Below are 13,547 nucleotides of genomic sequence, written 5' to 3'. Positions count from 1 at the left end.
TTGATGGCGCATTGAGCTTTGAAGAGTGGTGTGACATTCGCAAAGAGCAAAGTCCACAGTTCCAGTTCTGGTACATGGTGCTGTCTATGGAGCTGGTCATTTTCTTGTTCATCAGGTCCTTCCCTGAGGCTAACTTTGTTCTCTATTGCCAGGCACTGAATGAGTTGATACCTTATTTCTTTGCCAACAACAACACCAACTATGCACGGTGGCTGCCTATCCACCTCAGGGACATGCTCACTCTAGAGAATACACATCCAGGACTGGCTCAAGAGTTCCAGAATGGCAACTTTGTTGTCCACAAAACCAATAGGGATTTCTCTGCCCTTGCCCTTGATCAAGCTCACGAGCAGGCAAATGCCATCATCAAGGCTGATGGTGGTGCCATTGGGCTTACGGAAGACCCATCCGCACTTAGGAGATGGATGGTAGCTGGTCCTGAGGTCAGCCGCTTGGTATCCCAGTATGAAATGGAGGCTCAAACCAAAGAATCCATTGGACACAGAAGCCACCATGAGCAAACTCCTCACGCACAGAAAACGTTCAAGGAGAGGGTTGATAAGTTGTCCCAAGCTCTGATAGATCTAGGAAACCCATTCCAGGAAGACAGTAAGGACCTGTATTCCCTTGACACCAAGGACATTGCTCACCCTGACTCTGCACAACGTCTGCAGTCACACTTGGAGAGAGGTCAGGCTAAATTTATGGAGTTTTCAGTCAGTCAGCCAGGCTAAATCCAGCCCTGCTCCAGAGTCTGTAAAAGTACCTATATGCTATATGCTGTATTACAAGAACCGTAATCACATTAAATATATTTATGGGGCTTAAAATCGATGGATCTCGAGTTATAAAGGAAAAACCACATTTAATGGCGGACATCTTGGATTTTAGGGGCCGTCCCCTTAAAATTTTGCGTGGCACGCGGTACTTTTGAATAGAGTGGGGTTTGATGAGTATGTGTACCAATTTTCATGCTTGTATCCACAACTGAACGATCCGGGTCATAATCTGCTCCACTACTAAGCCTAAATTATGGTCAGCAGCAAATGGATGTTTAGTGCCAAAGCTAAACATTGGCTTAAGCAGCAGCAGAAATGCGAACATTAACTTCTCTCAAGTCACTGTCAGTACAGTATTTTACTAATGTTTAATGTATTTAACTTGTGCAATTTTTAATCTAAATTTTGGGACTGTGTTTATGATATCTGTTCACTGCATTATTCACTGTATTTGTATTATTGTATTTTGTATTCAGTATCTTTTATCCTTCTTTTGCCTGACCAGAGACAAAGACTGCAAATTAGCTGAAGCTAGACGTCTTGTATGCATCACATTTTTCACACATTTGCACACGGTTTTTATAAATCCAAATTTTTTTGTGCGCACGACATTTTCGGCTTTTGAGTGCACGTACACTTTTAGTATGAATCCTACACACTCTTTTATAAATGAGGCCCCTGGCCTTCAGCAGCAAAACATCTGGCACATAGTGAAACTACGAGCTACAAACTACAATTAATGAGCTACACACAAACTACAACGGGCTACACACTATAACACACTCTTTTGTTGATGTGAAACGTTGATGTGTGAAAAAACAGAACACACACACAAGTTAATTAAAGCTTTTATTAAATCCCAGACATTTCACTCGTTCAGAAGGGAGCAGGCAAAAAAAAAGAAAAATAAAATACAACAATATTTGTTGGCAACAAAAAGAATAAAACACACACAAGTGAGGCAAGCAGGAGACAAAACGGGAAGAAATATTCCCACTCCCCCTTCATCTGTCCGTGGTCTTCAAGTGAAAAAGATTAAGCCTTCTTTCAGTAAAACGCATCACAGCAGACACACACACACACACACACACACACACACACACACACACACACACACACACACACACACACACACACACACACACACACACACACACACACACACACACACACACACACACACACACACACACACACACACACACACACACACACACACACACACACACACACACACACACACACACACACCAGTAGTTTACCACACATGCAACATTAAGACAGAAGACACTTAAATGTATGAATGAATAAAGTAGGATGTTGATTGGAGGAAGACTGAAGGTCGGGGGGGTCGGGGTGCTGAACACGGGGGGGTCGGGGTGCTGAACACGGGGGGTCGGGGTGCTGAACACGGGGGTCGGGGTGCTGAACACGGGGGGGGTCGGGGTGCTGAACACGGGGGGTCGGGGTGCTGCATGCTGGCTGTGGTTGACATTCAGGTCAGAGTTGTGAGGAGCACATTCTGCTGTTTGCAGCGACCACTTCCCTCCCGTCCTCTGGTGGGAACTTTCCCGTCCTTCACAGGGGGCCATGGTGCCATGAGAGGGGAAAAACTCAAGAAAACAGAACTATTCATGTGGACTTCTTCCAACATAGATGCTTAAACTATGTTTACATTCATCTCAATTAGCGGTGAAGGCAAATCTTTGAGGGACTTTTCCATTTCCTACCCAACGGTCCTCCTCCAGTGTCCCTGAGATCTGTCATCTAAAAAGTGTCATTCAACAACAGTAGTAACGTATTTTTGTATTTCATGTGGCTGCAAAACAGTCAACTTCAGGCAATAAGTGGAAATCAGTGCGTCACTAGGACATGTTTTGACCTCACTAATGTTTCAGTTCCTCTTTCACCTGCCAGTTTCAAGGACATGAAACCGCCTGTTTTCATCTTTTTATAGAGATGCAAGTGAACGCTTACGTCTCAAAACATGAAGCAAAACTAAACAACACAGGAACAGAGGTTTTTACAACTCTTGACTCTCCATCACAGTCCAGGAAAGACTTGATGAATGAAGGCAAACCGCAGTAAAGACACTTAAAAAGCAATACATAGAGAAACTTGGATGCCTGAGTCTTTAAGACGTATCACAATAAATAGGAAAAAAAAACACAATGCTGACAAAATAAGGAAAAGGAAAAAAATGATCCAAACAATCTAAAAGGAATGTCCCAATAACAATGACTTCCTGTCCACTGCATCCTCCACGGCATGACAATATCTCTGTGTCTGTGTGTGCTCAACTTTAGCTAATGCATATGGTGAAGGAGTGTTGCTGAACGGTACACGTTAGTGCAATATTGTAAAATTCATTTAAATAGAAGAGAATGTACATGTTGCTGGGGTTGTGTGCCCACTCACACTCATGCAAACGCACACAGGCTGTCTAACTGAGGAGCTCCAGGTACGTGACGGGCACTTTTCCTTTCTGGTTCCCCCTCTCTCCAATCAGCCAATCAGAGTCCATCCCCGGCACGGTGTACACGGTAATCAGCTGGAACACACAAGAACGGGGTGGTTTAAAGACAAGAAAAAATGGATACAACAAAGAAATAATAAGGATAAATGGTTGAGAGTGTAATGGAAAAATCCCAGACTTGTACTTTGAATTAACTCACTGTCTGAGTCATAGCTGAGTCATCTTAGTTTATGCTCTTCGTTTGTCGTTTAACTTTATCTGAATCCAGGAAGGAACTGCTTTCTTTCTTGACTGTTTACAGACTTGATGACATTTGGAATCACACCACACCTATAGATTGTTATACATTTACTTACACAATCTTTGTCTATAAAACACATCTACACCTTGGAGAAAACCATCAGTGTGCAATTATACTTTGTTGTTATTGGCCACAGTTCCATGATGTTTTTTAATTCAGAATGAATTATTCCGAATTAAATCATTCCGAATTAAACTATTTTCCTTCCAGTTTACATGGAAATAGTAATTCCGAATTGAGGTTTACATGGAAAACACGTTTGATGGTCTTTCTCCAATTCCTCTCCAGGTCTGGGGGTTGGGAAGGTTCTGATTGGATAGGGGGGGGACCGGAAGTTAAACTACCGGAAGAAAAACTAACTTAGCTGCTACAACTTTGAAAAGCTCACAATTTTGATGTTTCCTGTTTCCATCTGTTCTTTTAATGATTTCCAGGTCCTCCAAGCTATTTATTAAATAAATGGTCTCTGCTCTTGACCAGCGTTTACTGCGTGCTGCCAACAAAGATCGGTGCAAATGACAGACCCGTTGTTGCAAAGTCTTTTTCAAATCTCACCAGAATAAAGGCTGGTTTATGGTTCCACGTTACACCAACGCAGAGCCTACGGCGTAGGTTACGCGGCGACGCGCGCCGTACGGTGTGCGTCGCCGCGTAACCTACGCCGTAGGCTCTGCGTTGGTGTAACGTGGAACCATAAATCAGGCTGGTCTCATCCCGAAATTTTCGGAGCAAATTTCTTAACAGGCGTAGCTACAACTGTTAGATTTCATCTATTAAACCAACATTTATCTTCCTAAATGATTTATTTCAGCCAGCGGTAATTCTCCACAGAGCTGCAGGTTTCTCCCCGGGACGACGGCGCAGGTTGACCCGGCCGTGAGCTGCTGCTGCTCCGAGCCGGCGGCTCTTCTCCCAAAACATCGGATCAAATTTCTTAACGGGCGTTATTTAGATAAACTGAGCCCCGGTTGGGGATCTTAACGGTTACTTTTACGCCTGAAAAAATATGAAAACGTAATAAAGTGGCATATTAACAGCGCTACAGCTGAAATTAAAACAGCTTTTAGCTCTCAGCTTCCTGATATGGTGTGACGTATGTGCAAACGTAACTACGCAGTCGCTTATGTACCCGAACATAAACCACGCAGTGACGTAGCAAGTAAAATTTAGGGGTGGTGCTGAAAAGTAGGAGTAGTGGGAGTATTGGGACAGGGCCCTGGGAAGATCTCAAGTGCCCTAAAATCTGTGGCTTCTTTTTTAGGGGTAGTGGTAGTGAGGGAGGGCTAGTGGCAGAAAGTAGGGCTAGTGGTAGAAAGTAGGGCTAGTGGTAGAAAGTAGGGCTAGTGGTAGTGAGGGAGGGCTAGTGGTAGAAAGTAGGGGGTGTATTGGGATTGGCCCTTAGTGCTTTGAAAGACTGGTCCTACAGCACATCAAGGACCACCTCCCTACCAACCCACTCCAGTTTGCATACAGAGCAAATAGACTTCCATAGCTGTGGATGTAACACTAGGCCACCTAGAACAGCAGCAGAGTTATGTCCGGATGCTCTTTGTGGATTACAGCTCTGCTTTCAACACAATCATCCCGGACATCCTCAACACAAAACTGCACACTCTCGGCTTCCCCCTTTCACTTGTGCCTGGATTAAAGACTTACAAACCGACCCCAGACTGTGAAACCCGGCCCCCCATCTCCCACCCAGTCTGCACGCTTAGCCCCGGCTCCCCACAAGGCTGTGTGCCGAGACCCCTCCTGCACTGTCTCTACACCCATGACTGCAGCCCAGCAAACCACAGAAACCTCATAGTGAAGATTGCTGAGGACACAACAGTTGTGAGACTCATTTCTAAGGGCGACGAGGAGGCCTACTGAGAGGAAGTCCTGAAGCTGGCAACTCAGAGAACAACCTAGCTCTGAACACCAAGACAACCACAGCAAAGACCTAGCCCACAGCACAGACCTAGCCCCCCCCCCACTCCCTTTATCAACGACTAGTGCTTGGACAGTGTTGTGCATGAACTAGTTCAAATGAACGCTCATTAAACACGTTCATTTCTGTGAGAACGTTGAACTGAACGCAACATATTTGCAAATAAAGAACTTGAACGTGAACTTGTTCATTCTGCAGATCACAAGCTGGAATTTGAACTGTTCAGAACACACATTTAAAATACTGGACGAGGCGACAACTTTACACTACATTACCCACAATGCAGCGCACACACTAGCATAGCAACGGGCACCAGCTCCATGGCAACGGCGGCCCGAGCCCGGTGCATCTTTACATGACCAGTGAAGAGAGAGACGTTGCAGACGCAGCGTCAGCGAGCCGTCAGATGATGATCCTTATCATTATCTGCTGGAATTTTACACATCGTCTCCCAAAGAGTCCGACGGTAGAAATCTAACCTTTCTGTGTAAATGATGTCCACATGCGCTGAGAAAACAAATCAGAGCCTCTGTCTCATCAACTTCACATTAGAAACGTCATGTGGAGTTAAAGTATCCGTCCAGTGGGAGAAAATATCTGCAAGTCCTTGACAATCAAACAAAGTGATCATCAAGTGATCAAGTGACCATCAAACAACCCCAGTCCCACTGCTGCACCTTCAGGGGTTTGATTTACCTGCAACAGGGAGACAAACTGATAATAGACTACATTGTTGGAGATTTACAACCTCTGAGTAAAGTTGAAAAGCCACTACAATACATGATTGTATACGGTGAACAGTTTTAGGATAGGGGGGCATTTCATTCGTACTTCTCACCTAAAAATATTGAAATGAACTGAATTTGAACTAGTTCAAAATGAAAATGGTGAACTATGAACGTGAACTATTCATTTTTAAACTATGTGAACTGAACTTTGAACTAGTTCATGAGAAGTAGGAACTTGCACAACACTGTGCTTCCGGTCTCTTGGTGTTCCCATCTCTGATGACATCCCCTGGACAGAGATCACCACAGCTAGCACCCAAAAGGCCCAGCAAAGACAACACTTCCTGAGAGTCCTTAGAAGGTAGAACCTGGACACCAGCCTGCTGTTGACCTTCTACCACACGTCCATTGAGAGCCTGCTACCACTGTATCACAGCGTAGTAGCTGTACCCCGGCGGACAGGGAGAGACTCCAGAGGGGGGTCAAGACGCCACAGAAGATCATTGGCTGCCCTGTTACCTCCCTGTTCACACCTCCCGCCGACATATCAGAGCCACCAATATCACCAAGGACAGCTCCTACCCCGGGTTTGAACTGCTTGACCTGTTGCCCTCAGGGAGGCGCTACAGGTGCACCAGGACCAGGACAAATATGGTGCTTTTCCACTAGTACCTACTCAGCCCGACTCGCCTCCACTCAGTTTGGTTCTTTCCCACCAGGGGTCTAACGTGCTGAGTAGATACTTTTTCTGTATCTACTCTGTCGAGGTTCTAAGCTGCTGAGTCGGCTGTATCTGACATCATCACACTACAGACCGATTGGTCGGGGGGTTGGAGTCAGACGTCTGAGTCAGGAGGAGGAAATCAGAGAAAGAGACTCTGACGGATTCTGGTTCATTTTATTCAACCAGCAACGGCAGCAAAAGTCTGTTTCTGATCCAACTCTGAGGGTCAGATGTTCATAAACCTGGTGCTGAGGAGAGAATTAAAAAGGGATGTAGATGGAGATAAGGAACGACCAGATCTACCAGGAGCTCTGTCTCTTCATAGCTGCTCACGGCTCCAGCTGACTTTTCAGCAGCACAGAGACAAACTAACAAAAATTAAAAAGCGTCACCACTTGAAGCTTCTCTCTCTCTCATTTTTTAACTTAGTATCAAACACAAGCCACAGATCCAGCAGCACATCTATCATCTCCTCCAGGTTCTACATCTTTAGTGTTGTCTTCTTCCTTTAGATACACAATCAAATACGTCACAGCAGCTTCTCCAACCTCCTACTTCTGCTCCAGGAGCTGAATTGTAGTGGAAAAGAAACTTGGCCGAGTTGAGTCGAGCCGAGCTGAGATGAGTAAAGCTGAGTTGGTGCTAGTGGAAAAGCGCCAATAGTCCCAGACACAGTTTCGTCCCGAAAGCCATGAGAGCCGTAAGGGCGAAGAGGCAGCCTCTGCATGTGACTGTAGTCCCATGCAGAGGCTACAGTCTGACCTCCACCTCTCTCCTCCAGTACTTGACTCCACGAGGCACTACATAGTACATGTGGGTACTCTGCAATCTCTTTACCATTACCAGCAACAACATATGCAAACACACAGTGTAATATCAGAAATACTAGTGAACACCATCAACATCAGTAAACGTGCAATAATTCACGTGCATCAATACATCCTTGCAATTCTGTCTCATCCACATACCTACATCACTCTCTCTCATTCTGCAATAGTTTTTATTCTTTTCTACTTGGACGTAAATAGATCACTTAATCCCGTGTTGCACTGAGGAGTGAGATGCTTCAGTTTCATTGTTCATATGTATAGCTCACTGTACGTGTAAATGACAATATTAGGCATTCTATTCTAGTCTTTTAGATCCCAAGCATGTGTCAGAAACTGTGGGGAAGCCCTGTCAAGGTGAATAATAGGTAAAAGCACCGCAGTGACCAAAATGCCCTTAACTCAGGCCCGACCAAAGATCTCAGTTCAGAATTCTGCATTTCTGAGCAATGAGGCCTACAAAGTGAACTCATCCCCACGGCTTCAGGAGGGCACTGGACCACACTGGGAGCAACAACCCTGAGAAGCCTGGGAACCTGAGACATGAGATCTGAGTTAAGTGAACTACAGCCCTCTCAAATATTCAAAAACTGGATGTACAGGAAATTGCACACCTTTGTGATACAAGCTGAAAGAAAACACTCTACACCCCTGCTTTGATCTTGCATTTGTCTATAATAAATCAGTGACACTGGCCGACTTAAAACTAGGAATGTTTACTCAGATTACACCTCAAACAATGTGGAAAACTAGATTAGTAATGTGGCTTATAAACTTCAGAGTCCAGATGAAACTCCAGCCCAGAACACGAACAGACCCCTGCTGGCACAAAGATTCATCTTGTAAATCTGCAGTGTTTGCTTTGGAAATGCCTGATCTGAAGCACAATCCTGCACAGAAGACACCACTCTCAATCAGCCATTTCACTTCATCTGAATGAAAGATTTGATTTTTTTTTTACAGAAATGAGTGCTGAATTTAAGAATCGTTACTTTACCGTCACTAAATGAAATATACAAGAGGAAATGGAAAATTGACCTTGAAGGAGAAGTCCAAGAAAATGGTTTAAGCGAAGAAAATGCTGTGTCTAGATTTAAATATTGTTTAGAAATACAATGACAACAGTTACTTTTCAGGCTGCCTTTCAACATGTGGACGATGCCACCTCACCTCATCAGCTAGAAGAGAGAGCTCACTGGAGTCGGCGGCGTCGTAGTCGTACAGAACTTTGGCCTTGCGGGTTCCTGTAGCTGGAGCCTGAACCTCTTCAATCTTCAGGGTATCCGTTTCCAGCGGGCTGCCGAGTCCGTCTGCTGCAGGGTCCGGAGTGGCCATGGACTGAGAGGAGTTCAGTGTGAAAGCATTGGGAAGCCTGAGTGACACAGGAAAGACGTGATCGCACATGGTTTCTGTACTGTTCTGAACTGTTCTGCGTTGGCATACACATGCATGCATGCATGCATACATATATATATATATATTTTATTCTTTTTACTTTTTTGTATTCTTTTTTTAACATGCATGTTCGAAATAAAATCCTCACATCAAATCAAACTTCTGCCGCAGCAGATCCAGCTGTTGCTGGTGGGATTTATTTCCTGACAAAAGTATTTCAGTTATGTTTGTTGGTTTCACTGTTTAATGGGAATAGCATTGAAGCTGCTGAATGGTTCGGGTTACAACGTTATCACATCTGTGACATGGCAGAAAAAGGTCTAAACAAAAACACAAGTGGCTGCACTTTGTTCAACAATGGTTAGTTAATGTTCTTGAGCGAAGGAATGCTTTAGTGGTACCCATTACTGATTCATCTTTAACATCCCTTCACTGAAAGTGTCTGCATACCATTCTGTGGCATCAGCTGGTAGTTAGAGTATTCAGCAAAGCCTGATTAATAAAGATGGAGCAGGCCACCTGCCGTCAGCGTCTCCCCATCCAGCTCTCACCTTCCCAGCTCCTTCTGTAGTTCTTGCATGTAGAGATGACACTGCTTATAATATGCTGCTTGGGCCTCCACAAACTCATGAAGACACCGCAAGTGATTCACCTAGAATGACGAAAGAGAAGCGTCTTCACGCGGAGCGACTGGGCTCATCTCCAACGGCTACTCAGCTGGAAAATACCCCAAGCATAAGTGCTGTTTTCAAATGTAGGAGCAGACACTGAAGCACAGCCAGAAAATCAGGTTTCAACAACTCAAACACGGTCATCTGGTAGAGACTTTGTTGGCAAGGTATTTCAAAGTAATTATAACTGATAATAATTCAAGGCATGTTGGGATACGTGACTTTACCCAACTAGGTGCAAAAAGGGGGGTTTCATAAACTAAAGTCGAAGTTGAAAAGTAGGAAATGGTTCCTCTGCACTGTCGCCGCACACGGGCTTGTGTCAGAGATCAATAATGATCTGCTTTAACAACAAAAACAAGGTTAAAATGACGGTTTTGAGGCACGGAAATAAATCAACCGCCGCCGTATACACCGCTCACAGAGGAGGACAAATGTGAGAGATGGTCTTGGCTTTCATTAAGTCACATGTTTTACTGGAAATTAACCTTTTTTTTTTTTACTAGCGCTAATACTTTTTTTTTTTTTATAAATTCACTTTTATGTCATGTGTCATGGGAATAAGTGTGAGATAAGGGAACAGACCCAGCTGACATTTGTGTCGGAAGTGGTTACACGACAACACTTCCCTCCCTTTACCACACTGGACGAAAAGAGCTTTTGTGTGTCCTGAAGGTGAAAGTGGTCGGCTGCTGACATACATGCGTACTACTGATGCCCTCCAAAAGCAAGCGGGTCACTTCTGCTTGCCGATCAAACTCTGTTTGGGCCGTTCGAAGTTCCTCTTCAGCCTGAAACAATAAGAACAATGGTGGTGAAAAGTTTTTCTTGAGACCAAAATGAATTTTTCCCATATGCAAATTCAAGATTACAGACAAGGAAGGGTGGTAATGATAGGATTGTGGAGCGATGGAAGACACTGGAGTGATTCTTTTATCAAATATTATTATTCATTCATTCATTATGTTAATTGATTCCCATTATAATTAATAACAAAGTATAATTTTTGTTCCAATGCAGGTCACTAAGAGTCATGAAACATCTGTCAGCACTTACTAAACATGCTTTATAAACAACGACAACAGTAAAATCATGAGAATTAGCGAAGAAATCAACCAGCCGGTTGTAGGCGTTTCTTCAGCTTTAACGACTCCCCTAGGCTCTGACTGGACTCTAGAGTATCTAAATGTAGATTTGGAGGGCTGGACACCATTACTTTGGAACCAACTTCCAATCTGGGTTAAGGAGGCTGACACCACCTCCACCTATAAAACTAAACTTAAAACCTTTCTGTTTAGTAAAGCCTATAGTTAGTGTTTAGTAAACCTCTAGTTGGTGTTGGTAAATCTCTAGTTAGTGTAAACTCTAGTGTGTTAGAGTCAGTAGTCATAGTCGCAGCTATAGAACAAGACTATAATAGTTAGTCTCAAATATAGCTTGGTGGTAGATATGCTGCTATAGGCTTATGCTGCAGGGGGGACCGACATGATCCACTGGGCGGTGCCTCTCACCCTTCTTCTCCTCTCCCTTTCCCTTCCTCTCTTCTCCTTTTCCATTTTTATTTATTATAAATATCTCATAGCTATCATTTTTGTCCATCGTTCCTGTAGTTTCTTGTGCTGGCCCCGCTTTTTTCTCTTTTGTGCCCGTTTGCAGGCCGGAGCTTCGGGAGCTGCGTGCTGGCCTGCGGTCCCCACCCCTGGTCATTCCGTTGCTGCTTCCACCTGCCTGCGGTGCTGCTTCCACCTGCCTGCGCCCCCCGCCCCCTACGGTCCACTGTTTGGCTTAAGGCTTTTCTCCCACTAGGGGAGTTTTTACCTGCCATTGTTTATGTAATAATTGCTCGGGGGTTTATGTTTATGTTTATGTTCATGTTCTGGGTCTCTGGAAAGCGTCTAGAGACATCTGTTGTATTAGACGCTATACAAATAAAATTGAATTGAATTAAACGACTGTTTAGTACAGGGGTCCGCAACCTTTACAACCACTAAATATAACAACAGAAGTGCAGCGTGCATTTGTAGTACAAAGGCTGCGATTTGACCAGTCACGTGATCTGGTCACGTAATGTGCGAGTGAGCAGAGCGGGTAAAGCAGAGCCGGCACGGAAAAAAAGTCAACAGTGCCTGTAACCTAAATCTACCATGGCCTCAGTGTTACCCTGGATTCACACTGAAAGTGTCACGGGCATCATAGGCAGCCGGCTGCCATTCATTTTCTACGAAAACACGCGTCGAGAGGCAGCGCATCAATTTGAAGTTGAAAAATCTCAACTTAATGCAGCTATTTTATTTGCTACATCGATCCAACGCAAAATAATTAAAAACCACGCTTATTAATTACAAAACACAGTTTAAAACATCATGACCAAATCTGCTCCGACCTGGTGTGTCAGTGTTCACCGCAGACAGACTGCAGCTTCACCGGGACCAACGATGATGGTTGATGTTGATCCAGGACCAACCTGGTTAGGAGCATCAAACTCACTCTTATCTACGCGGAAATAACGCTAAAATATAAAGAAGGCTGATCCATGGTGAAATAGGAAACGGAAGATGTGCACGCTATATATAGATATGTGTAGGCTATATACACTTTGCTCCCTCCACTTCTGCAGTGCAGCCGTCAACAGTGATGCAGCTTTCAGTGTGAATCCACCAAGCAGCGCGATGCAGACGTCAGGAGATTTTTGGCGCTTTCAGTGTTAATCCAGTGTTAGGGCTCGGCCGAGCGGGGCTTTCCTCTGCAGCCCGCTCCCAGCGCCAATATATTGGCCCTTTTCGACTAGTACCTACTCTGCGCGCTTCTACCCGCCACGCCCCCGTCTTGCGCTTCTCCACTACGGGTCGAGACGGGTAAAGGCTGGCCAAGTAGATACTTTTTCTGTACCTTTTCTGCTGAGGTTCTGAGCGTGCTGAGTCGGCCCTGTATCTGACGTCATCACACTACAGGCCACCGATTGGTCGGGGGGCGGGGCCGTCAGACGTTTGAATCAGGAAGCGGGAGTCAGCGCGAGAGCGACTGGCGACTTGCGGCGATTTTATTATATAGCACAAACGTCTGTTTGGTGATCCAACTCTGAGGTGCAGATGTTCATAAACCTGGTGGCTGACGAGAGAATTAAAGAGGGATCTAGACAGAGACAAGGAACTATCAGATCTACCAGGGGGGTTGCGCAATCGAGTACGTCCCAGCAGCTTCACCCCAACCTGCCCACTTCTCACCTGGGGGAGGAAAAACAAACGGGGTGGAGGCGTGACGAGCCGTCCCGAGCCGGGGCGTGCTGAGTAGGTGCTAGTGGAAAAGGGCCATATGAGCGCGGAGTCGGCGTGGCGTGGAGCTGCGCGCTCGGCGACGAGCACGAGCCGGGCGTCGGCGGACAGTGGAGTCGCTGTGAGCCTGAACCTGCAGCCCGTCAGCTCATCAGGAGGAGAGGTTAAAGTTTAAACAGCGGCGCTGCCAGTTGTTCGTTGCTGGTTGGTTTTGTTAACTCTGAGCTTTGTTGGTTTGTTTGTTAGTTTGCTGGTGTTTTTTTTTTCTCCCTGTGATTTTTGAGTTATTTGTGAAGAAGTTCTGAGTTTCCTGTGAGGTTGTTTTGAGGTTGTTTTGTTCCCTGTGGGAGTTTTTTTTGTGTTTTTCTATTAAACTACGCCTCGTTTTGGCTAAAGTTTAACCCGGTTTGGTGTTGTGTGATTGGATTCAGAGAGAACGACCCA

General features: G+C 45.0%; 1 protein-coding gene across 3 annotated transcripts in view; it reads right to left on the bottom strand.

Annotated features, from left to right (window-relative positions):
• Nucleotides 1–1,615: 1,615 nt before the first annotated feature.
• The window catches only part of LOC133450799 (endophilin-B2-like), a 47,509-nt gene continuing 35,577 nt past the window's right edge, over nucleotides 1,616–13,547 (bottom strand). For all 3 annotated transcript variants that reach the window (XM_061729687.1, XM_061729688.1, XM_061729689.1), the window contains 4 exons: nucleotides 10,533–10,622; nucleotides 9,712–9,812; nucleotides 8,936–9,137; nucleotides 1,616–3,330 (listed from right to left, as the gene is read on the bottom strand). In XM_061729687.1, the coding sequence (XP_061585671.1) occupies nucleotides 3,223–3,330; nucleotides 8,936–9,137; nucleotides 9,712–9,812; nucleotides 10,533–10,622 (501 nt within the window). In that variant the 3' untranslated portion in view covers nucleotides 1,616–3,222. The remainder of the gene's footprint in view (nucleotides 3,331–8,935; nucleotides 9,138–9,711; nucleotides 9,813–10,532; nucleotides 10,623–13,547) is intronic.

This window comes from Cololabis saira, chromosome 9 (assembly GCF_033807715.1).
Source record: "Cololabis saira isolate AMF1-May2022 chromosome 9, fColSai1.1, whole genome shotgun sequence".
In the NCBI taxonomy this organism is placed as follows: Eukaryota; Metazoa; Chordata; class Actinopteri; order Beloniformes; family Belonidae; genus Cololabis; species Cololabis saira.
This window is presented reverse-complemented; position numbering and strand designations above follow the sequence as displayed.